Source organism: Acanthaster planci, linkage group LG02 (genome assembly GCF_054643075.1).
Source record: "Acanthaster planci isolate LZ-2023a linkage group LG02, COTS_SCS, whole genome shotgun sequence".
In the NCBI taxonomy this organism is placed as follows: domain Eukaryota; kingdom Metazoa; phylum Echinodermata; class Asteroidea; order Valvatida; family Acanthasteridae; genus Acanthaster; species Acanthaster planci.
The window spans coordinates 19,447,568-19,471,329 of record NC_141778.1 but is presented as its reverse complement, the minus strand read 5'-3'; the positions used below and the strand labels follow the sequence as shown (position 1 = coordinate 19,471,329).

General features: G+C 42.3%; 1 protein-coding gene across 2 annotated transcripts in view; it reads right to left on the bottom strand.

Moving 5' to 3' along the window:
* Positions 1–23,762, bottom strand: part of LOC110979798 (IgGFc-binding protein-like) — a 98,524-nt gene that overhangs the window by 26,174 nt on the left and 48,588 nt on the right. For both annotated transcript variants that reach the window (XM_087133132.1, XM_087133133.1), the window contains exons 47-76: positions 23,292–23,444; positions 22,474–22,621; positions 21,990–22,163; positions 21,177–21,391; positions 20,779–20,950; positions 20,414–20,527; positions 19,601–19,812; positions 18,894–19,001; positions 17,657–17,812; positions 16,977–17,121; positions 16,127–16,306; positions 15,605–15,810; positions 15,236–15,407; positions 14,688–14,807; positions 13,528–13,736; positions 12,806–12,910; positions 12,122–12,259; positions 11,433–11,580; positions 10,831–11,130; positions 9,839–9,991; positions 8,741–8,920; positions 8,113–8,312; positions 7,199–7,379; positions 6,588–6,698; positions 5,652–5,866; positions 3,893–4,000; positions 2,896–3,051; positions 1,975–2,131; positions 975–1,142; positions 398–618 (exon numbers count right to left, since the gene is read on the bottom strand). In XM_087133132.1, the coding sequence (XP_086989258.1) occupies positions 398–618; positions 975–1,142; positions 1,975–2,131; positions 2,896–3,051; positions 3,893–4,000; positions 5,652–5,866; positions 6,588–6,698; positions 7,199–7,379; positions 8,113–8,312; positions 8,741–8,920; positions 9,839–9,991; positions 10,831–11,130; positions 11,433–11,580; positions 12,122–12,259; positions 12,806–12,910; positions 13,528–13,736; positions 14,688–14,807; positions 15,236–15,407; positions 15,605–15,810; positions 16,127–16,306; positions 16,977–17,121; positions 17,657–17,812; positions 18,894–19,001; positions 19,601–19,812; positions 20,414–20,527; positions 20,779–20,950; positions 21,177–21,391; positions 21,990–22,163; positions 22,474–22,621; positions 23,292–23,444 (5,025 nt within the window). The remainder of the gene's footprint in view (positions 1–397; positions 619–974; positions 1,143–1,974; positions 2,132–2,895; positions 3,052–3,892; positions 4,001–5,651; positions 5,867–6,587; positions 6,699–7,198; positions 7,380–8,112; positions 8,313–8,740; positions 8,921–9,838; positions 9,992–10,830; positions 11,131–11,432; positions 11,581–12,121; positions 12,260–12,805; positions 12,911–13,527; positions 13,737–14,687; positions 14,808–15,235; positions 15,408–15,604; positions 15,811–16,126; positions 16,307–16,976; positions 17,122–17,656; positions 17,813–18,893; positions 19,002–19,600; positions 19,813–20,413; positions 20,528–20,778; positions 20,951–21,176; positions 21,392–21,989; positions 22,164–22,473; positions 22,622–23,291; positions 23,445–23,762) is intronic.

Sequence of the window (23,762 nt, the reverse complement as noted above, 5' to 3'; positions counted from 1 at the left end):
CCAAGGTCATTTTAGTCACAACAGGTATGTTCCTAATTCAACCAAGCAATGCTTTTGTCAGAACTTTAAGATAAACTGAACCATACGGGCTGTCCTGTCCTTGCACTTATCATACATGCCGCTGCTAACATCCGCAAGAAGAAAGAGCTGACTTGAGTTTACATGTGGGTGCGTGAGCAGCAGGTAGGACTTTGGGTAAGTGAGAGCATGCTCTCGCTCACACCAGGCGTATAACTCTCGCATCTTTTTTTTTTTGTTTGTTCAAGATGGCAAAAAGAGGACTGCTGCCTATTCACGCAACCTGATCCGAGGAAAATGGGCATACAACGTTTCATCTGCTCCCCCACCGTGGTATGAAAAGTCACAGATGCTGAGGCAGCGTGAAATTGCAACTTGCCAGGTAGTACGCTCCTCCGTACAGGAACCTATCCCTGCAGCCGCACTCTTCCTCAGGCACACAGTGCACACCGCTCAGCACAAAACCTTCCTTGCACCTGCAGCCTTCAACGCAGGGGATCCCTTCACATGGTGTGCGATCGTGCCCACGAACGTCGTCGCAGGTGCGGGGGCAGGGACTGGCACAGAAGCTGAACTCAGAGTTTGGAGGGCATTCCACACCTAATTCCATGTCATAACAATGTCCAAAAAGGGTCCATGAAATGAATTTCTCTTGGATGTATGCTTCATGTGTCACTTCATGTTCTGCCCCAGTGGATGAAAACTATAGTTGACATCCTTTTGGGATGTGGTCTCAGAGTTTGAGTATTTCAGACAATTCAAACTAAGGAATGAACATGTGAAGTGACTTTAACGTCAGGAAACACTTTTAACAGATTTTCACAGACACTAAAATGTGCCAGTGTTTGTCCATTTTATAGAGTGAACAGTTCCCACAATATCACCACTGGCTTCCATATCATCATTCCTGCTAAGTATGACCTTTTTTGCGCTTGACCAATAGGGGTAATACTCACCACAGGGTTCAGGAAGCATGTCTCGGGGCGTTGGCCTGCCTCCTTGAGCCTTACACTCAGCGATGGCTTCAGCAGCATAGTGGCAACCATACCGAGGGTTACGGAGTAAGCAGCTATCGGCGACGCAGAGGATGAAATAGTACTCTAGGTAAGGTCCAGAGCAGGACTCTGAACAAAGGGGTGTGAAAAATCATTGACCAGTTTTAGACCTTGGTTTCTGTGTAGGAGAGGGGTTCATGGACGAGCGTGCCAAACAGGACCAATTTTGTGGCACTTCTTACTCGTAAGCAAAATGAACGCTTTGCTAAATGCAGCAGCAAGTTGTCAGCGAATGGTTGGTACATATCAAAGGTTAACACCAAAGCTGGATTACAAAAATGGGTAAGTCCTGCAAACACAGAGTCTATGCATCATGTACTTGGTTGGCACAGTAAGCAAAGAATGCTTAGCATAACAGTGAAACAATTCTGTGGTTAGCAGAGCCAGAGGGTGTAGCTGGCTGTGCAGTTCGGGTTTTCTATAATGGAAGGGACATCTCATTCATTGTAATTATCATTACAAAGGGACAATTTCTGTAATTAATTATTAGCAGATAAGGGCAGATCTAGGCCCCCCCAAAAAAAAATAAATAAAAAGGAACAATGAAAAATACTTCTGGGTCAAGTTCATCTCCCTTTGATTGAAAACCATGTCAAAAGTGCCAAAATGTAGTCTGTTAACATTTAAAAAAATGATTTTGCCCCCCCCTACAAATAAGGTTCTGGGTCCATTCTTGCAAGTAGACAACAGCTTTTAATTTCTAATCAATGAGTTGACAGTAAGCAAACGGACAACTCTGTTACCAAATTCAAGCAAAAAGCTTTTAATTCCATTTCTAGTTGCAATATTTTGGACCATTCTACATTCTTCCATATTACAAACATCCTTCTTTACTTTGCTGCAGCAAAACACATGAATAAAACAAGTTTATTACAGGTAAACGTTGCTAATGAATACCAACCTGAGAAAGACTGAAACAGATTGGCACAGAAACTGTTGATCTGACCAATTTCCGCACAATCCTGGACAAAGAAGACAGGGCTGATGTTTCCTTCATCAGGCCTACAATCCTCATCATTCTGAAGCCAGCTATTCCCAAATTCAGCTGGGCTTTGCACCTGACAAAATAATTCAGGAAGAACAGGGTGAACAAATTAATAAAACACAGATCCACTGAAAACATTTGCTAACATTTGCTTAACTCCGGAAATGACACCTATGGCTGAATAACCTTACTGTAAAAAAGTAAATACAATTTATTCCCATTGGTCATGGCAGGTTGATATTGAAATAAACAAGTGATGAAACACATTGCTTTGTCATAACTGACTTTGAAGGGGTGAAATCAGGGTCAATGGACAGAAAGATCCAATGACATGCAAGTTACATATGCTGTATACTGTTGAAGTCCACAAGAATGCTCAGTGTGTAGTCATCACAGTAGCAGTTGTTCAGTATTGCAATTTTTGGTCACCAGTGCACCCGGCCAGTGCCCATTCAAACATGTGGCTACCTGCCTTGCAAATGCATAGTCTACAAGAGGATTTTCAGCCAAACCAAGGTCCGACAAATCATGCCCTGCACACGTTAGGGTATTAGCTGATACAAAAGTGACACCCTATCTGGAACCATTTACAGTCCAATATCAACTACTTTTGTGGACAAAATTAAATAAAGCAAAGGTCTACCCCCTTGTCCTTTTGCAAAAACCGTGATGATGGACTAATGTATTTTTCAAATGGCTAAGTAATGCCAAGTCCAGAAGATGCGAGTAACTTTACCTAGAATTCTTATTCAAATAGGCTTGACTGGAAACTCTGTCTTTGAAAGTGCAAAAATGAGAACATAAAACAACTTTAGGTGAGATTTCAAAGTGGCCTACCTGATCTCCCTCCTTAGGCACCAGATCATTTGTTTGGTTCCCATCATAGCTGCTGCAAAGGCCACATGTCTGGTTCTTGAACTCCCCTGGCAGGCGAATAGCAACATCACTATGGCCATCCCAGAACACCTGCAAGCCAAAAGCTGTGTGCAAAACCTAGGGGGGAAACAAAAGAGTCAGAGACATACAAACAATGAATTTGGAATGGGCTTTTTGAGAGATTTAGTGTTTAGGAGATTAAGTTATTGTATTAATAACTTTGTGAGCGAAGGACGTGCATTCACAAGTATATGAAGTTTGTGGAGGTGGACTGGACTGTTTTGTATTTGAACTTGGATGCTTGAAAGGCACATTGTCAGATCAAATATTGCTTCATGGGTATGCCCTGAAGTGTTGAAAACTCTTACAAATCCGTTTTTGTGGCATTTGGCTAGATATTAAAAGTTGGCCACAGTATCTTGATTTTTTGAAAGTCAAATTTTCATCCAACATAACAACATCAGCAAGTGGCTTAGTAACTCATTGTAGCGTCGGCTACTACCTTGGATTTAACCTAGCCAGTTGAGTTGGATAAGGTGGTTAGGCACTCACGGCATCTGAACTAGTAATTATTGACTCTGTGAGCTGCTCCCTGCTTGAGCAAGCTAATGACTTTTTCCTCAGAAAGGAAAGACACATTTAGGCAAGCGGGCAAATCCTCCATCAAATTAAAAGAAGTGACATCCCACAGTGTCAGATACAGACTTCTCTCCTGGCAGGCAAATACTTTTTATTTGGTATTTTTGATAAATATTTGTTCGACATATTTTAATTAAAAACAAAAAAAAACCACAGCCCAAAGTAAGCATCCCCCTCATCTCTAATAACTGCATCTTTCATAACAACCTTTTCCCAAACAGAAGACTGCATGTGATGGACGCCCATGATTTAAGATAGGCATTGACATTCTGAAGAGGTTAATAACAATGTCTTCTCTGAGATTGTGTCAATATCCTACCACTCTGTTTCCAATCAATTCAATGCGAACTCCCTCAAAGCTTGTGACTGGCAGATTCCAGCGAACACCGTTCACAAGGACGACATGGTCTCGCTTCAGTGTGAAGACCTACAATATGACAAAACGAAATAACATTTGTACACATTATAAAAAAGTTGTCACATTTCTGTTGGAGTTTCAGACTTCCTTCAGAATGTCTATACATCAATTCACTGTGAATTAGCTTATAAAAGCAGAAGTTGAAAAAAAAACAAGTAAGTCCCCCCAGTAAATCATCACAAGTCTGAATTCAAAATACAAGCCATTCAATAAATTACAACAAAAGCATTCCTTTGTCACTCTTCACCCTGTTACTCGTGACTGGTCTTGTGACTGATCCTGTGACTGTTTTTGTGACTGTTCTTGTGATTGCTCTTGTGACTGTTCTTGTGATTGCTCTTGTGACTGGCCTTGTGACTGATCTTGTGACTGTTCTTGTGACTGTTCTTGTGACTGATCTTGTGACTGTTCTTGTGATTGCTCTTGTGACTGATCTTGTGACTGATCTTGTGACTGTTCTTGTGACTGATCTTGTGACTGTTCTTGTGACTGTTCTTGTGACTGTTCTTGTGACTGTTCTTGTGACTGTTCTTGTGATTGATCTTGTGATTGGTCTTGTGACTGATCTTGTGACTGGTCTTGTGACTGATCTTGTGACTGTTCTTGTGACTGTTCTTGTGATTGCTCTTGTGACTGGCCTTGTGACTGATCTTGTGACTGTTCTTGTGATTGATCTTGTGACTGGTCTTGTGACTGGTCTTGTGACTGATCTTGTGGCTGTTCTTGTGATTGATATTGTGACTGGCCTTGTGTCTGGTCTGGTGATGGTCTCGACTACAACACTGATCATGGGATCTTGGATGTATTCTTGATGTCAAATTTCTGTATCTACATCTCTATCTTTATACTGCATGTATAATGTCTGCATGCAATTAACAGGAAGTTTGGGTATATTGTTATGAACAGCTGATCAGTTATCCACCCTGATGTGAAACATCCCCTTCACTGTCAAAGAAGAGACCAGTTGGTGGGAATCATTTCATCTAGGTGCCCAACACATAAATGCAGACTGTACATTCCAATATAAACTAGTTAAGCATGCCGACCGTCTTCCACACCATGCCCCCAAAGTAAACCTATGCATGTGCTGGGTGAGTTCCACCCATAAGACCATCACTGCTATTTGTCCAATAGCATGCAATCTCTTACTTCCGCATGGAGTGGATACAGAAGTGAGCTGTTCCATCTATAGTGTGTCTCCAAAAAACCAAGTCAAAGCAAAAGCTGTCCATTTCAGACATACAATATCAACTGACGGTATTTCAAACGTGCATGAGTTTACCTCTCAGCATTTTTGCTGTCAACAGCTTCTTTAATCAACACCGTCCAGGTCAAACGCGTATTGTATTTTATTCTTTCAATTAAGTCTAGTGATCAGACAAGAAAATGAAATGAGCATACTGTTGATTGCTTGTGTTCACAGGAGCATTTCGCTGGAATGCGCAAAAGTAAATAAGATGAAATTAAACACATCATCGAGCCAAGACAGTCCTCTTTAAAACTGCTTAAGTTATACAGCCTACCTATTGATTTTTTAAGTTCAAATGAAGAGTATTTGCTTGCACAATATTTGCGTGCACCATTTTAGGGGGGACACACTGCAAATTCCTAGATCTGCCTCAAGGCATCTGAAGAGGGAAATCAAAACGAACATACTCACCCAATCATCAATGTGGACCTCCACAAAGTATAAGGAGGCCACCTCCCTTCGTAGCACGTGCCTCTCTTTCTTCTCCAGGATCCAGAACAAGGGCTTTTTTACGTCCTCCCCGCAGTGCCCAGCCAGGTGATAGATGCAGTCTCCGAAGAAGTTGTAGGATGTGCCGTCAAATGTGTAGTAGTGTGAGAACCCAAGGACCTGGCACCATGCTTCCTCTGAAAACAGAAAAAGAGAGAGGTAGCAGAGTCAATGTCGACTCCAATTTTTCCATCACAAGCAAACATATTCACTCCACAATTGGCAGATCATTTAAACAGGTTTCGCTTTAGGGGAAATTTTGCTACGGTTTCTTACCACGTCGGATTTGCACTAGCTTTTGTGCCCCAAGTGCTTGCTAGCCTAAATTGTAGATTCAAGATTAATGGCAATTGTATTCCCTTCCTTCTGTAATCTCAGCCTTTTTCTTTGGAATCAGGATTTTCGCAAGTAGGAACTTGACGAATTTTTGTAGGTAACAGTTAAATATAACACTTGTGATGTTCAACCACAGGAATGCATTTTTTTTTATTAGGGGAAATCTTGATATCCAGATAAGAAAATAAAAACAGTCAATATAATGAAACTCTAGTTGGCCTTCATCATATCAGTCAACTGCTGATGCCAACTAAAATCAGTAAGGCCATTTTGGCAGAAAGCGGTCAACAACTTTTCTACAGAATTTCACCAGCTCGAAAACCATTTGGTGGTTTATAGTAACCTTAAATTTTATGCAAAGGTTGTCGCATTTATGTACACAAAATACAAGGCTGCATCCAACATTTTTTTTGGTGGGGGGCGGAAGACAAATGGGTTTACTGAGCCAAATCCATTTCATGAGTCCATATCTGATTGAGGAATTAAGATGCTAGTTCTAGGTATGCAAACAATTCAATATACCGTCTTCACAGTGTTGGCCAGTCCAGCCAATCTGACAAAAGCAACTGTACATGCCATGACGGGCAATGCAGGTTCCTCCATTGGCACACTCTACACCTGTGCAGGCATCCGCTGGAAGAAGATACAGAAATAACTTGAGCTCATCTACCAGTTGGATATTAGCATTGGATGATAGGGTTTTCTGTAAACTACAAGCAATGTCAATTCTTGCTTTAAATAAGGTGGTTTTCCCGATCCATAGCCTTGAAGATTTTGCTGCCTGAAAAGACTGGACCGTTAACCTAGCATCATGACAAAATGACTTCATAATGACAACCAAACAATTTTATTACAATTTTACATCACATTGGTGTCATAATGATTTAACTTTTCAGTGCACATTTTCAGCTAAAAGTCTTGATTTGGATTAAGTATGAATAAGAGTTAAGATTTAGAACTTGTTGAAATCCTGTACATAAAAACCATGTGGCTTTCCTGCAACTTACTGAAACTCCAAAAAGATAAAGTCCTGTCAAAAGGAAACAGGTAACAAACTAGACTCCTGCTTTTTTTTTTCTGGGCCTTTCAAGTTGATCCTACTGACAAGAGGAACTGGGTTGGACTGAACTTACGTTGGCACTCATTGTTCATGAAGGCATACCCGTCCTCACATTGGCAGGTGAGGTCTCCACTGCGCTCATTGGCAACGCACGAGGCATGATCAGTGCAGTTAACCTCTTGGCAATCTAGCTCCCCGCCGGGACGGCAGTGGCACAGCTCGGCACAATCCGGTTTGAAAACACCATCTCCTGGCTGCAAAAAAAAAACCAGAACAAAAGCAATAGTTTCAATGGCAAGCAAAGGCACCATGCAAGGAAAATCACGACTGATGTCTATGTTTTCAATAGTAGTTTAATTGCAAGAAGTCTAAAATCATTCCTGACAACTATCAGATGGCCGTGCCAGTGGAATGCACCAACACAAAAATGTGTCTAAGAAAAGTGACGGTTTTAAATGATAATCAAAGTTTGTAAATACTAAGTCCTTTCACATGACCAGTCATGGCTAACAGCATGAACCATGACAAAGGAATGCTTTGGTCACAGTTCATTTGGACAGCTTAAAACATGGCTTGAATGAATGACTTGTGATGGACTTGCAATAACTTGTGATGGGCTCAACTCCATCACTGCATTTGACTAGGATTGTAGGTCGTCAGTCACAAGTCAGTCCACAGGTCAACACGGAACTAAAGAGACAAACAATAACAAAGGAATGCCTTTGTCACAGTTCTGTTAAATATCTTTCGAGTTGACTTGTGGCTCAATGACTTGTGACTGACTTGTGGTGACTTGCAGTGACTTGTGACCAACTTGTGGTGACTTCCAGTGACTGACTTGTGGTGACTTGCAGTGACTTGTGACTGACTTGTGGTGACTTGCAGTGACTTGTGACCGACTTGATTAAAACTCTGCATTTAACTGACAAGGTTTAAATACTAAAGCAATGTTTTTTTCTCCAAAGAGTGAGGTTCTAGGGACTGTACCTCAATGAACCGGCCCATGCCTTCCATGAAGCAGCCACATTGCTCTCTAGGTACACACCGATGGCCTTGGCGAACCCAGCCCTGGCGACACTCGCAGCCCGGCCTGCAAGGCAGAGGGCAGGCCCTGTCCGGATTGGCACAAGTGGGTGGACAGGGGCTGACGCAGTCACTCCAGAAGGAACCCTCAGGACATTCAGGCCCTGCAAATGGCACAAACATTTCAGATAATCACAGGCATGAACACGAATCTATTATCAGTCATTTGTGAGTTGAATTTAAAAAAAAAATGGGATCCTGAATTTCTGTCAAATATTATAGGGAGAAATGTTGCCAATGTTGATGTTTAAAGACTTAAGCACATCACTTTATCTTAAAGCTGGTTATTAGGCAGTCCTTGGACTAAAACACTGGTGCACAAGGGGACACTGGTGATGTTGCCACAGAGTTCAAATGGTTAAACTCTGACATGGTTGCTCAACTAACTTTTCATGTGTATTTGGCACATCTTTTAAGTTTCCCGGTAGGCTTTGTCCACCAGCGTTCGGCCATCAAGATTAACTATAGGTCAGCCTTTGCATCCCTTTTGCTTTCTATCATTCCAAAAATTAACAATTCTGAAACAACTTACGGCAGAAATTGCGGGACTGCCAAAGACCCACATGCGCCCCATAGAGGCGGCACACGTTGGCGTATGCAGTGATTGATGAACATAGCCTGTTGTCGTCGGGGAGCGTGGCACACTGGCTTTGGATACAGCCAATGAAGTAAGGATAGGGTGGTACCACCTCATGGCACTTCTTGAAGGGAGCTGGATGGAAGGAGGAGATGGGATAGAATGATGATGCTACAATAGACCCTATTCACATGGAGGCCATTTTTTGATCTCATCCCCCAAATCTGTTGTATATATTGCAAACTGTCGATTAGGATGTCACCAGACTGTTTTATACTTCCGTGCGTTCCAAGCCTCCCTTTCAATCATTTTTGGAATCTGGCAAGGTACAATTCTATGTGTTCAATCATGAATTTGAAATTATTCATCCGAGTGGACAGGTGGACATTGGTCATGAAATTTCATTTTATTTCTTCATTTGTACTCTCAACATTCCAAAATGAAGAGTTAACCTCGCTTTCAAATTCAATATGGCCGGCCCCGTGAATAAAGTCTATAGGTGCAATACTGTTCACATTTCAGGTTGGAAAGTCACATTCACATTCATATTGTGGTACAACTCTTGCTTTCAAATTCTTATTATGAAGAATTGAGGGGGTGTTTCCCAACAAAAACGTAAGCCTAGCTTTTAGAGCTTCTGACTCATTCGGAAATGCTCAATTACATACAGTGCAGCTGAACACTGTTTGACAGACAAACTTGTGAACGTTTTTTGTTATGAGGTTACTGTCACATCATAGATTTGAGAAACAGACACCAACAATCATGCCCCAAAAGACTGGTAAAACTTATGCGTAACTACATACAGTGTTGTGGAACTTCAAACTGATCAGAAGTTCATGGAATGCACGGATAGGTGAGGAACAGGAAATGTGGAATAGGCACTACTTGGGTTGAATGACTTCAACAGTAACAAAGCCTCATATGGGCATAGCAAACCCAATTCTGTTCTGCATTTTTAGGACGTACTCCATATCCTCCCAAATCAATTGCTTGATTATGTACTCAGTAACACTGCCCCTTCGTAGCACATTGAATGAATTGTAAACCTACTCAGATATTCCCGTGGGCTATCCAGCTGACAGACAAGCAGTGTAGCCTGTGCATGGCAGGATACGTCTCGCCAGTGCTCATGATCAAAGACCATGGCACAGTCTTCGTGTAGAAGCAGGGTACCTCCATCATCAGGTTGGTCTTCATCCCAGGCTGCAAGAAATGACAAAGGGGTGTGGAATACAACCTCGGCAACAGTTTGGAAGGCACACAATATTATTTTGGCCCAAAATGCCAACTTTTGGCAAAAAGCTAGATATAGTGGCCAATTTTTATTATCCAACCAGATGCCACAAGCAGAGACTGATTTTCAAGAGTTATTATAACAGTTTTTGTAAGATAGTTCTTACTGTGAGGCCCGACCAAAGAGCAGCATTTGCTCTCACTGGCTGTGCACAGTGGCCAAAGTCAAGTTCAACACACCGTCCGGCCGTCCCCACAGACTTCTTGGGCATTGCGTTGTGTACAAAACAAATGGGAGACTGGTATGTTTAGATGGCAGCCCAGCATGAGTCGGGGGTACATGCAGGTTTAACACATCAGCAGTGTCGGTGTGTATAGATGCCCTGATCAAGTGTAACCATCCTCCAGTGCAAAGTGGTTAACAAGTACATTAATAAGGCTTCAGATGAGCGTTAATTAACAGACAAATAGAGTCATTCTTTCTTATATGATCCTTGACGTGCTGTGTGGTGTGGTACACATGCACTTTCAGTGGATGAAACTAGACACTCGTGACCTGATAAGTGTCACCCAATTTTTGTTCCGACAGAGTAACAGCTCAGAATACATCCAAAATCCAGAAATAATTTTTCTCCACTGACATCTTAGCTACCCTTCCACTCTTACACGCCCCCAATTCAGGCAAAGAATATGGCCACAGGAGAAAATGGGTGACTTTCATGTGACACTTTTAAGTGTGGGTATAGAAACTTTTTTCCTGGATTTTCAGGATTCAGGAAAAATGACTCCATTTATAATGTGGTGCTTACACCAGTATCCACTCTGGGACTCGTTGGACCAGGAGTGATCATCCCTGTGGCATGACCACGATCCTTCCTCCTCGGCGTCTGAGCATCCCAGCCAGTATGAGCCATCGTGTCTCTCTGCTGTGGCATTTCGGAAGCTCAACGCTTCCAGCTCAGTGGCAGGATCGTAGAGCCGGCCACCCTTGCTGGCGCACTCATGATAAGCCGCGGCGTAGGTCAAGGGCTCCTCGGGTCTCCTGACATAGTAGCACACGTGAACATTCCTCTCACCCGGTGGGGAGAACCACCCAGGGGGACAGGCCACTGTCAGGACAAAAACAATCATTATTACCTTAAAGCACCTTTTGTATTCTGGCCAATCCGTGGCACCAACAGTGTGATACTACACCATACTGCAAACCACACTCCACAATCAGCTTACGGGAAATCTAGAAATACACATCATTTACACAGTTGCCAATTTTTCACCTATTTTTACCTGTTTTTTTCTTTTCAAATACTCACCGGCACAAACCAGTAGAGAAAGCCAATGACCTTACTTTATAGCTTAGTTGCTTGCTAGAGACAAACAGGATCAAATATTGTAATAACAGTTCATCCCTTACCTCTTGGTGATAACAAAAGTGCACATTTCTCAACAGCTTCTTGGAGATTACAGGTGTGTTCCTCACAGGGTTCGAAGCGTTCCCTTGGAGGCTGGCAATCCTGGCTGTCAAGGACCGAGGCCATGGCATACTCCCGAGCATTCTCATACTGCAAAGTCAAATGAAAAAAAAAAAAAAGGCCGTGTCCGAGTAACTTAGCTTCCATGGGTGACGTGAAGGTCTGTTATTTGCGCGTGTAGCAAAGTTATTCGAAAAAGCAGCCAGAGAGCGATCAGTTTGCATCATGTTAACTGTAAACCTCGGTTCGGTTCTGCAACCATTTGCTTTTGTCAGCCCGAGGGTAATGGGTGAATTACATCATTGTTTCTTTCATCTACAGCAACCAACTGAAAACAAGTCAGCTGAGAAATGCAGGGCAGTAGTAAGCAATGAACTGGACGTTATTTCTTGAAACTGCCTTTCCGTTTGATTAAGGTTTTGGGAGGGGATGTGTAAATAACAAAGTAAGATGGAATTATATTATATTAAACTGCCATAAATGAGGATTTATACTGACATATTTTTGCCGTGAGTTTGGAAAACTTGTTTTTGCGCATGTTTGAAAAGATAAGTCAAAACTTGTTTGACAGTCAAGCATCAAGTGTAATGATGCCCCAAAATAAAAAGTAAATGTGGGAGAATCCCCTGACCTCTCCAAAGCCTTCCATGGGATTGGTGATGTCACCGCAGATGCCACACGTGCTCTGAGCAAAGTCAGACGGCAGCGTGACATCCACAAGGTCTCGGCCATTCCAGGACACGGTGAGGCCCAAATCAGTGGTCACTCTCTGAGATACAAGGGACGAGACCAAACAATGTCAAATCCATACAGGTTTTATGTGACTTAGTTAAATCTCACAGGTTGGGATTAACACTGATCTCCTAAGGGTTTGCAAGAAAAGTGGTGCCGATTAGAGGATTTAAGATTTCAGCGTATTCCTTCACATCACATCTGCGGAATACAAGTGGCCCCAAAACCTATGAAATCCCATTCAAACCGGGGGTCTTGTACTGATCTTGTAATGGTCTTTAAGGGGTCCCAACTACAACACTGCCAACCTTGCCTGCCCCATCTGGCAAACTCAATCCAAAAATTGCAATCTTTATAGCACTGTAAGAGACACTTGTTGGCAGTTTAGTTACCGAGGGATCCGAACTGCCGAGTTTAACACAGTCTCTTCCTTGGTCAAACTTGCACACCTTGGACTTCCATATTTCCCATATCCTTTGACATTTGCATGTAAGTCGATGGCCTCTGAAAGATCGGGATACATGCGTCTGCAAACAATGGCATAATGCTTGGGATCATCTCACAAATGAAAGGAAGTTCTTACCACAATCCATCCATACTGATTGATGTGGATTCCGGTCTGATTGAAGGGATAATGCTGCTCTTCTCCATTCACTTCAAATTCCATGCCTTGCTTCAGAGTAACAGTCTGACAGAAATGAACGTTTGAATTGATTAATAACAGGCTTTTTCATTTCAATTAATGGTGGGCAGGTGTCTTGCTCAGGCAAATACCAGCCAAAAAGGAAATAGCATTTACTTCATCTCCATAGTTTCTCATTTAAGAGCTGCCTGACTTTTCCACACGATCTTGAATTCAAGCTGCAATGCAGTAATACAAATGCACATTAAAAACATCAAGAACTGAAAAAAACTAAAGATGGTTGTGGAGTGAAATTTCAAACGAGTAAACAAGAAAACACGTTGTGTCCCTGTCATACGTTTTCCACTGACAGAAAAGCTTCTAAAAGTTTAATTTAATCATAATAACCATCACCATCTTGATTAATAAATCACCATCTTGATTAAAATTGATACTGGAAACACACCTGAGATTCAGCTACTGCAAAAAAACACTGGGAACAAATTAAAGTTTCCCCAGCACAGTTAGCCAATGAAATTTGCCAAATTTGTCCCATAATGCCCTGCAAAAATTGGCCTCCCCTCTCCTCTTGAGTGGCACACTGTATTGTCAATTGTCAACTGACAACAAAATTTTAATCCAAATAAATAAACTTCGTTTCTGCAACTTGGTAAAGCCCCTACCTGGTCACCGATGGAGATGTGAACTGCCTCTATGCGAGACAATGCAGGGAACTCATCATCAGGTGCGTTCTGCAGAATCACTCGGAAGGAGTTGTCCCCTTCTGCACAGGGCCGTGCCAATACGTACTTGCAGCCACCGTAAAAGTCAAACGGTTGGCCGTCAAATCTGTCGTAGTGGGTGTGGCCACTGACTGAACATGACTTGACACCTTCACAAGAATGTCACCAAAAAGAGAAGAAAATGGCACTTTATGAAAGAGCATTGCAGTTTTATAAGAGGTTTAGCCCTGACACTGACATATATTTAATATCGCTGACATAAAGTATTATGATCATTTTCTAATTGCTGTACCCTTTGCTTCATTGGATTTGAGCTAGCAAACTGATCCAGGTAAACTCGGTGGTCAAGTGGTTAAAACATCTGCACCTGTAAGAAGGAGATCGTGGGTTCCAAACCCATCCAAGCAAGCTTGTGGGGTTTTTTTTGCAACTCTCAGACCACACACTGAGAACACTATCATGTGAATATGTATGACAGCACAAGGGAAAACATAGTATCAAATTAATGACCCTGATACAAAGCCAGTTCGATATCATTTCAGTTTTGAAAAACTGATGGGGAAATCTATCAACCACTTCAGTGATAAGAATTGCTGAAAATGTCCCCTATTCAGTGCACCTGGCACATTGTATATATGGACATCATGCATAATGGCCATCTCCGAGGGATGTTCTTAACATTTAACTCCGGTCACAATGTAAGCACGAAAGGTCTGCTCAGGTCTATCAGAAACAAAGACTTTTATGTCAAAGATGGTGATGCATAAGGCCTATGTAGTGCCCACAAACTCCATTTTCTTGAACAAAATCATTCTGGAGGCAGTTTTTTCAGGGGGGAGGGGATGAAATGATTTTTTGCACTATCATGGAACAGAGAAAGATGTGTTTAAAGGCAAAAGCATTTATGCAAAAGCATAAATGCATTTACAAGTTATTTTAGGGGGTAATTTTAAGATATTAAGAAATTATGTTTTGTTATTGAAAAAGTGTATTCTTTATTTTTCTTTTTTCTTTTTTCAATGTCTGTTACTGACTACATGATGTGAATGATTTCCCTCTGATACTGTATCACTGTTGTCAAACTCAGTCAAAGGCGTTACCTTGGTTACAATGGTCTCCCCTCCAGTGTCCCACGCAGGAGCATTGATACGGTGGTCCTTCTCCTCGCTGGATGGTGCAGATGCCATCATTCTCACATGGATTGGGGTAGCATGGATCCTCTGTCATCACAGGAAAGGAGCAATGACATCCATCAGTATTGGAATCAAGTGAATCCACCAAGCCGGTTACGTGGTCAAGTATCTCACATAACAATGCGAAAACAAGACGGCTTAGAGTAACAACGTGAAGGAAAAGTTGACACCATTGCAATTGATTTTAAAAAGTGATTGAAGTCAACTAAATTCTGAAAGGAAAGCCAGAAGTGTGTGTTATGTTGTCTGTTGCTTTCAACCATTTAGACTCATTTTCAAACTTCACCGATGTATTATTATCATAATTATTTATTTAATCAAGACCTCTTGACCACTTGACTTGATTAGGGCACTTTGAGTAACCCAAGGTCAAGATATTTCATAGGTGCATCTAAACCTGTGATGACACCAAGAGCAAGGGAAATATTTGAATGTATTTACTGGTTCTTTCTTACCCCTGCACTCGGTCCCGTTGCCATGGTATCCATCATTACAGTAGCATCCGTAGTCGCCATCATGCACACCGCATGTGGCATTATGGTGACATGCCACTGGTTTGCAGACCGGTTCCCCGCGCACACACTGGCATATCTCCTGGCAACCATCTCGGTAATATTCTTCTTCATTCTGTGGGAAGTAACAATTGTGGACACAGTAATGGTGAAAAGGTTATTGTTATGAAGCCACTGCAGGTGATGGTTCACCATTATCTAGTTTTAAACAGACAAGTTTAAATCTGTCCCATCACTCGTGTATTCCCTTATTGAAACCAATGGGGCATTGTCTTTGCAAGTCACAACAGAACGTTAAAATCTTCCACTGACCAGGTGGTAGTATCCCTGATCCATGCAGCCACAGTCGTTCGGCCGCACGCATCTGCTGTCGTGGTCCAGTACGTAGCCGTCCTCGCACTCACAGCCTTCCTCGCAGTTGAACGGGCATTCGGCGGGCAATCGGACGGGGCCACCACACCGCCTCTGGCAGGCATTAGCGCACACTTTGTACTCTGAGTGCTCGGGACAGGTGACGGCTGGAGGAGGTTACAAAAGCATAATCCAGGCCAAAAGGAAGAGAGAGAGAGATGTAAGAACAATTTATAATCCAGCTGCTCAGGAACAGGTAACAGCTGCAGTGGGTTAGGTAGAAAGAACAGGGCCATGAAGGAGGGGGAGATGTTAGCGCGATGTTTACACGATGCTCTTTACAAGTAATAGCTGAAAGGTTTAAAAAGTAGAAATGAAAACCTACAACCGATATTTTGTATTTATTTACCGGACTTATTGGGAATTAATAGCAGCTTTGGGTCACAGTAACACAATAACTAAATCCCCTCTACGGGTGCTTACGACAAAAGCCGTCAACCCTCCACGGGTCCACCTCAATGCCCAGTCGCTGGCACAACTTGGTGAGGATAGAGAATGACTGGCAGATAGGTGTGACCACGTCATGGCCCAGAGCGCAGCTATCATCCAGGCAGGCGCTGGCAGCGACAGCACCCAGTTCTCTTGGACATCTACGGAATGGTCCTTAAAGTGACACACCGACAGAAAATCGATAACACCTAATCAAAATACACACTTGCAGGGAGCACTTAACAGCAAGTGCAAAGCTACTTGTGGTGACATAGAAAGTCGCTTGTAAGTTCAGTGGGCACATTTCAGTGCAAAGTATAACAAAAATAATAATGAGTATTCATAAAGCTCTCAAAATACTAGCCACTAAATCAAGGAGCTCATAACAATCCCCCCTGGCCATCAGGCTCATTAAACATTCCTGAAAGCCATGGCTGCCTGGGGAATATACGGCTCAACGCTGCCATTTCAGGTGCAAATTAACAGCCCATCAAACACAACAACCATCCCTCGCCACACAGGCACCTATTCATGTGCCTGGCAGGCAAGAGGCAAAAAGGGGGTAAACCGACTTGCCTACGGTCATAACATAAATAATCAATCATGAATAATAATTAGGGAGCTAAAAAAACTTGTCCCTGTTCATATGAATGGCTGGTGACTTGAGCTGTTTGTTGCCAGAGATTTTTGATGGACTTGCGAATGACTGACTGGTCCTTGCGAGGATGTAAGAGTACTTGTAGAGGACTTTTGGAGATAACTCTGATATCCTTTTCATTAAATACACAGTTACTGTTGAAAACAAGTAATCATTGACATGGCAATGTGCAAGCATTCAACTCACCCCTTTCATTAACTAACGGCAAACAGAACGGTCTGATTTGTTCAGACTCTTCATCAGAACAGTCAGGAATTATATTTGGTTTGGTGGCTGGGGGACAGTCTCCGGGATTGGCAATGTTCCGATCTCCAAAGGCAGCTATGCTTCCCTGGAAACAGCAAAGAAAGCACCGATGTGACGTTGTAGGAACTCGTCTTGTAAAATGGATATTTCATTGAAGAAGTACTCCTTCCTTCAGCAACAACCGTCCAACCTGCTGTGTGTTTCCCAACTTTAAGTCTCTTGATTTTTTGCTGGGAAAAGTGACTTTTGAAACATCATCATCAGATTTCACTTACAACAACTGTCAAAAGAGAATCCGGATGCATTTATTTCCAAAGTAAGTAAGATGCCACCCTGAAATAGGGTGTCCAATTTATAACAATTGGAAATTCAAAAACCTGACTCACACCCCTAAAAATCAGTTCATGTCCATGGATAGTCACAGATCATAAAAGAATAAAGACCACTTTCTCCTTTAGGTTAATGCAAATGTAATGCAAATTTGACATGGTGAAGTATCTGTCGTGAAATATGACTCAAAAACATGTTCAACATTCGCAAATTTGCAGCGCGAATATTAGCTCCGACGTCGCAATTTCATGACCACTTTTAACTATGAACCAGTCTCAAGGCTAACTTACAGGTCTTGAGAGATGAGCTGCAATCTCGCCATCGACTGGTCCACCCATGTCTCCACACAGTCCACAGATTTCACTGGCCCAGTCTGTGGACAGTGTCACAATGGAGGAGTGGAAGCCGTCCCACTCGACAGTCAAGTTAAAGTTGGTGGTGACGATCTGCAGGGGCGACGCAAAGCAAGGAGGGCCAGATATCAGTTTTGAGATAGGGGAAGCTGGGGGCATGTGTCAGGAAACTGCTCAGTTGAAAAACTGTGCCACTAATTTACTTGCTTTTGGAATTTAAAGGGTCTTTGCAATGCAAGTTTCTTTTTATTACAACCTCTGAAAATGCACCTTTGTGTTTCATTTAACCTTCTTTTTCTATTTTTGTTTCGCTGTTTGAATTAATTTGGTGAAAAAAATTAATTTGATGCCTTTCAGTTTAATGCTAATGCAAATTCATGAGCAAAAGTGTTATACTGTTCCAAGCAGGAAACCTTACTCTTACAGTCATTTGTGCACAAACTATTGCTGGAATTTTTATATTTGCCATCCTATGTTGCCTTATCTTTGGTGATTCATTGTTGTGTAAGTACATGGCAATAAGCAACTCTTTCTCAGAAACATTTTCAATGAACAAACTTTGGGCTTCTCAATGACATTGAATGCATTTGCCAACAGGCAAATGTCAAATGAATTTTATATATCTTATATATTCAGTGGTTCCGGTTGGGAACCATTTTTCCTGAGGTGGCTGCTCTTGATAGACTCACTACACGGCTGATTTTTACTCACCACTAAAATGTGTTCAGCGCTATTTCATGCTTGGCAATATTAACCTCTTCGTGCAGTAAGACATGCAAATATGCAAGGATTCCTTGTGTCGTAAAACCCGTGACATCTGTACTTACTCCCATGTTGGAGTGATTCCCATTGAGTTTGTACACACACGGAAGCTCAAACTAGCCTGTGGAGGTTGAGTGTGTGAAGCCCTCAAGCCACCCTTGGACCATGGCCAGGCTTGTGACAACTATCACTTCTCAACAGAGTCTCTCAGAGTTTTAGAGGAGTGATGATGTGGTACGAAATGTCGCCGAAATCTCGAACAATTAACTACCGTGGCTCAGCTTTTGTGAGATCCAACTTTGCAAATGAGTGGGGTTGTGGTATCTTTTTGATTTGGAAAGGGGGAACTTTTGGCCCTGGGAAGTGTAAAAAAGAGTACATTCTGACAAAGGGCTTATGCAGTGACACTCACCACTCGATTGTTCATCATTGAGATTTCAAAGAGGTCACCCTGGCGATAAGGAGGCAAGATCTCCCGCTCATTTACTGTCAATCGATAGTTACCGTGCAGGCCAATTTCCTTGAGAGTGGAGATAAAGTATCAGGGGTAGAGATTAATAGTTCTTTAACTGTCATCTGCATGGGTCAATTATATACTCCTGAGAGATGGAATCAGTTGAAAAGGAATTCCTTCACAGAAAGAGCACAAGCATTTTCACTGGAACAAAACTGGGGTTCAAACGTGTAAGAAGCAGCATTGGGTGAGTTTGAGTGAAACCATTTGTTGACCACGAGACAATTTGCCTGGTACCCAGGATGTATTTTAAGCATAAATTACCAGGGGCAAATCAACCAACGGCTGACCAATTACCATCTTTGAACTTGCCCGCTCATGGTTCATGAGGCATATAGCTATTTCACGTCCAACATCAAGGCACAACAATGGCATAAATGGTGCCCTCTTTAATGAGGATAAAGGGAGAGAAAATAAAGATAGCAGACAATTGAATGCCATTGCGGGTGATGACACATTTGTGCACATTCAAATGAAAATCAGTCACAAAGGGTCACACAGTGTCATCTACCATGCATGCAATCCATAGTGCCAATGACAAACACAAGTAATAGTAAAATTGACAGAGGATATTTTCCTATCAGCGATGACGGCAATCCACTTACCACATCTTGGAAGTGGATCAGAATTGCCTCGGTTATGGTGAAGCGCGGGTTTTGAAGAATTCTCTCTGTCTGCTGAATGACCTCAAAGTACGGCATGGCAGACTCGTTGCAAGCCCTAGTGAGGTAATACTGGCCCGCCCCTTGGAAGGCGTAGGACACCAAGGAAAAGGTGGTATAGTGGGGAACACCATACACAATGCAATGTTTAACTTCTGTGGAATTTAAAACAAAACAACAAAGAGATTTTAAAAATGTTGTAAGGTAATCATTTTTAATAAAAATCCAACAAAGCTCAGGAAAGATTTACCTCAACATGGAAAGACTAACTGTGTACCTGGTGTATCTTCAAGTTTACCTTCCTAGACAACAACAAATATGACTAAAACCTTCTGAAACATTTCGGTTGTTCATAAATTATTATTGATTTTTGCACAAACCACTGCTTAATTTTTGTTAGTTTGCTGTCCTAAATTGTCTTCTCCTTGGTGATTCATTGTTCTGTAAGTACATGGCACAGCAAACAAGCAACCCCCTTTCAAAGATGTTTTCCATGGGCAAATTTCGGATTCACAATTTGAACAGAAAATCAAACGCAACAGTACCTCCATCAAATGACATCACAGCAACAACTCCTTCAGTTATCCATCAGAGCACGAACAATTTTAACACTTTTTAAAAGCATATGTTCTGATCCGCACAAGATGTCCAACAGTTTTCTACAACAAAGAAGGGTATGAAATTGCACGAAAGTGCAGCAAAGAAAACTTCACTGCATGGACCGCTCAAAGTCCACGGGGGGGGGCAAATCTTCACCTTGCTCACAATAGTCTCCCGCAAAGTCCCACTGGCAGAGGCAGCCGTACGTCCCATTGGGTCCTGGGATACAAGTCCCATTGTTCTGACAATCCACTTCTGTGCAAGGGGATGCTGTCATCACAAAAAAGATACCAAAGAAGTCAAAAACAATCACATAGCGACATGGTCACAATTCTTCCTCTTTCTTCTGTAGTTCATAGAAAATCCCTTTGACTGTTTACTGAAAAAAACCAACAAATATTTGGACAGTACAAAAGGAGAAAGAATGAACAAACATTTAAATTGTGATGACTCAAACTACATTCAAATGACCATAAATCTAGCATGGCTTCAACATCAAAGTTAGACAGAGCTCAATGTACCTTGGCATTCCATTCCATTGCCCAGGTAGCCATCATTGCATTCACACCGACGACGGCCATCTGACACGGTGCATTCTGCATTTTCATCACAGCTGACTGGTACGCAGTTCAAGGAACCAGACTGGCAAGTGCACAACGAGGAGCACTCTTCATTCATGAAGACCTGGCCTTCCTAGAGAGAAGAAATAAAACAAAAACCACTGAGGTAACCACTGAATCTGGAGACACAATGGCGCTACTCACTCAAATGGCACGCAATTCACCATCTCCACCCCACCCCATAGTATCACAGAGATTGGGCTGACTTGAATGTCAAAGCTGCAACCTCATGCTTAAGTTTGCAAAAAGACATTTTATTCAAACCACGAAAGGTTCCAAAACCACAAGCTGAGTCCTACCTCGTAATAATTCCCGGTCTGGACTTGGTAGCATCCGCAGTCATCCCTTGGGACACAGTGTGGACCACTCAGGACATAACCATCATCGCATTCGCAGGCTTCCACCCTCCTCTCGTGCTCACAGCGTGGCCTCTGGTTCCTGCGCACGTCTACACAAGTCTCAGGGCAGGGGGATGCACTTGGATTGTAGTGGGAACCCTCCGGACAGTCAACGGCTGATGGAAGAAACCACAAGAAAGGAAAAAATGGATTGATTTCAATGCTTAACAGTGCCTGAGACTTTAACCTTGTTAGCATGGGGATGTAACAGCTCCAACTGGCCTGAAATCCCTGTGGACCCCTCTCATGTTGCCTATTATTTGTATGGGTGGCCAAAGTTAGTAGGAACATCCCTCCTTGATTGGCGTTCGATTTAATCTCAAAACATAAAAATGCCTCATATTGTTACGGAGGGTCATATTTTAATTTAAGATATTTAACAGTGTTCAGAACTATTCATTTTATGGTGTTATGACAACCACATGGGATTTATTTATTTTTCTTTTGCTTTGTTATCGTTAAAATCATAATTGGCATTAATGCAAAAAAGCAGGTAAAACATGACACCAAGAAACAGAAAATACAAGACACAAAAGTGCATTTCAGAAATTCCAATAAAATTTGATGACCTAGTACTTTTAAGTGACTGTAGTTATTTATTTTTGTTTGCACCACAATGCAGTACAGAACAGATACAAGCAACCACAGAGATGATTTTGGTTGTCCAAACCTAACAATCACCCCAACAAAAACATTGGAACAGGTTCCACTTACGACAGTAGTCCAAACTCCTCCAAGGCTCGTGCCGGACACCAAACCTTCTGCAATGCCTGGCGACGGTCAGCGGGTGAAGACAGATCAGGTACGGGTTCAGTCTGGAAGCACAGGCATCGAATAAACATCTGGCCTTGAAAACCTGTGGCATGTCCACACACCTTGACAGAGGTCCTGTTGGTGAGACGTAGAGGAGAGTGCTTCAAAGTACACGTAGACGGGGATCCAGACTTTGTGTCAACTCTCTCCTAGTGCTCATTGTCCGCATCTATCCCCAGTTCACATCTATCCAAAGGATGGCTTTTGTGGCAAGATGGCAAGAAGGCCTCTACAAGATCTACTCGGTAGATTTGTTGAAAGATCGGCAAATTTAAAGGGACACAGGCTTTGAACTGATGAGGGAGAGAAAGCTAACGCTAAACAAGAGCAGTCTTCCATGTCTCCTTGTGCTCTGTTCGGAGTGACATCATGAGATGGGACTCACCTTCAACAACCTCATTACAGAATGCGTACGCTTCACTGAGGGCTTGTGGGCTGACGCTGTCGCACGGTGAAACTGTCGGGGGTGGTTCGATGGGAACGGCACAATCATCATTGACACGGTAGAAGTTGCCAACGTCAGTTTCTAATGCCTAGAGGTAGAAACCATTAAGGATTTTCAAAATAAAAAGCCATACCACTGTAATGCTGTCTGACAGAAGACAAAACAAGGGACACTTATGCAAAACACTCAAGTTGCTTTCTATTAAGGAAAATACTGATCATTAGCGGACAGTCCTGACAATCAAAGAGGATGTGTTCAACTTTATTGATCAACTTCAACATCAAAAAGTAATCTGTCGAGATACCACCCATCTAACGCACGGTGTTGTAGTCGAGTCCATCACATGTTCTTTCACGAGAAACTTCACAAGTCCAGTTGCAAATCCTTCTTCAAGAACACTCTCAAGAAACATGGTAAAAGAATGCTTTAGAATGCTGTGATCCTAGTCGATTCAAATTGCTTGTGACTTAAGATTGATTGCAACGTCATCCCCTGTTTAGTGCCTTCCCAAAGTCTTTGATAAGAGAAACCGCTGCTGTGAAACCTAATCAGAGAAACAAATACACAACTACCACGATCAAATGTAAGAGATACAGACCAGAACAGTTGCTTCCCGAATTGATTACTGAATGCAGAGACCTGAAATAAACAAAGCTTACAACCTAAGGGAACCCACGGTTTGGATCACAGTAAAGCCTTGCTGACACACTTTTTAAACGTACGTGGTTTCCAAAAAGGCATGCAGGGCAATGACTTACGGGTTTTCCCCTGATGAAAGAGTCATTAGCATAGGAACCATCAAAGTTCCCACAGAGACCACACAATCTGCCAGTAAAGTTGGACGGGACGATGACAGATGCAGCGTGCCAGCCGTCAAAGGCAACCTCGAGGCCTATGGGAGACCTCAAGACCTGAAATGCAATCAGCAAAGGCACATGAGCAACTTATTCTGCAAGAGCCGATTAGAAAAAACTGACATTGGTCAGACAGAGTGGCCCAACAAGACAGACCCTCAGAAAAGTCCCAAACAAACAATCAAACAACAACCCCGCAAGAGTTGCTGAACAAATAACTGGATCAAAAAGCGACAAAAGATAAAAAATAATGTGCAGCATCAACCATTTTTGCAAAGCCAAATCAAACTTTCTTACATCAGTTGCTCTTTGCTGTCTAATAATTTACAACTTTTTTTTAACTCTACAGAAATAGTAAGCAATTTCATTGGCTTG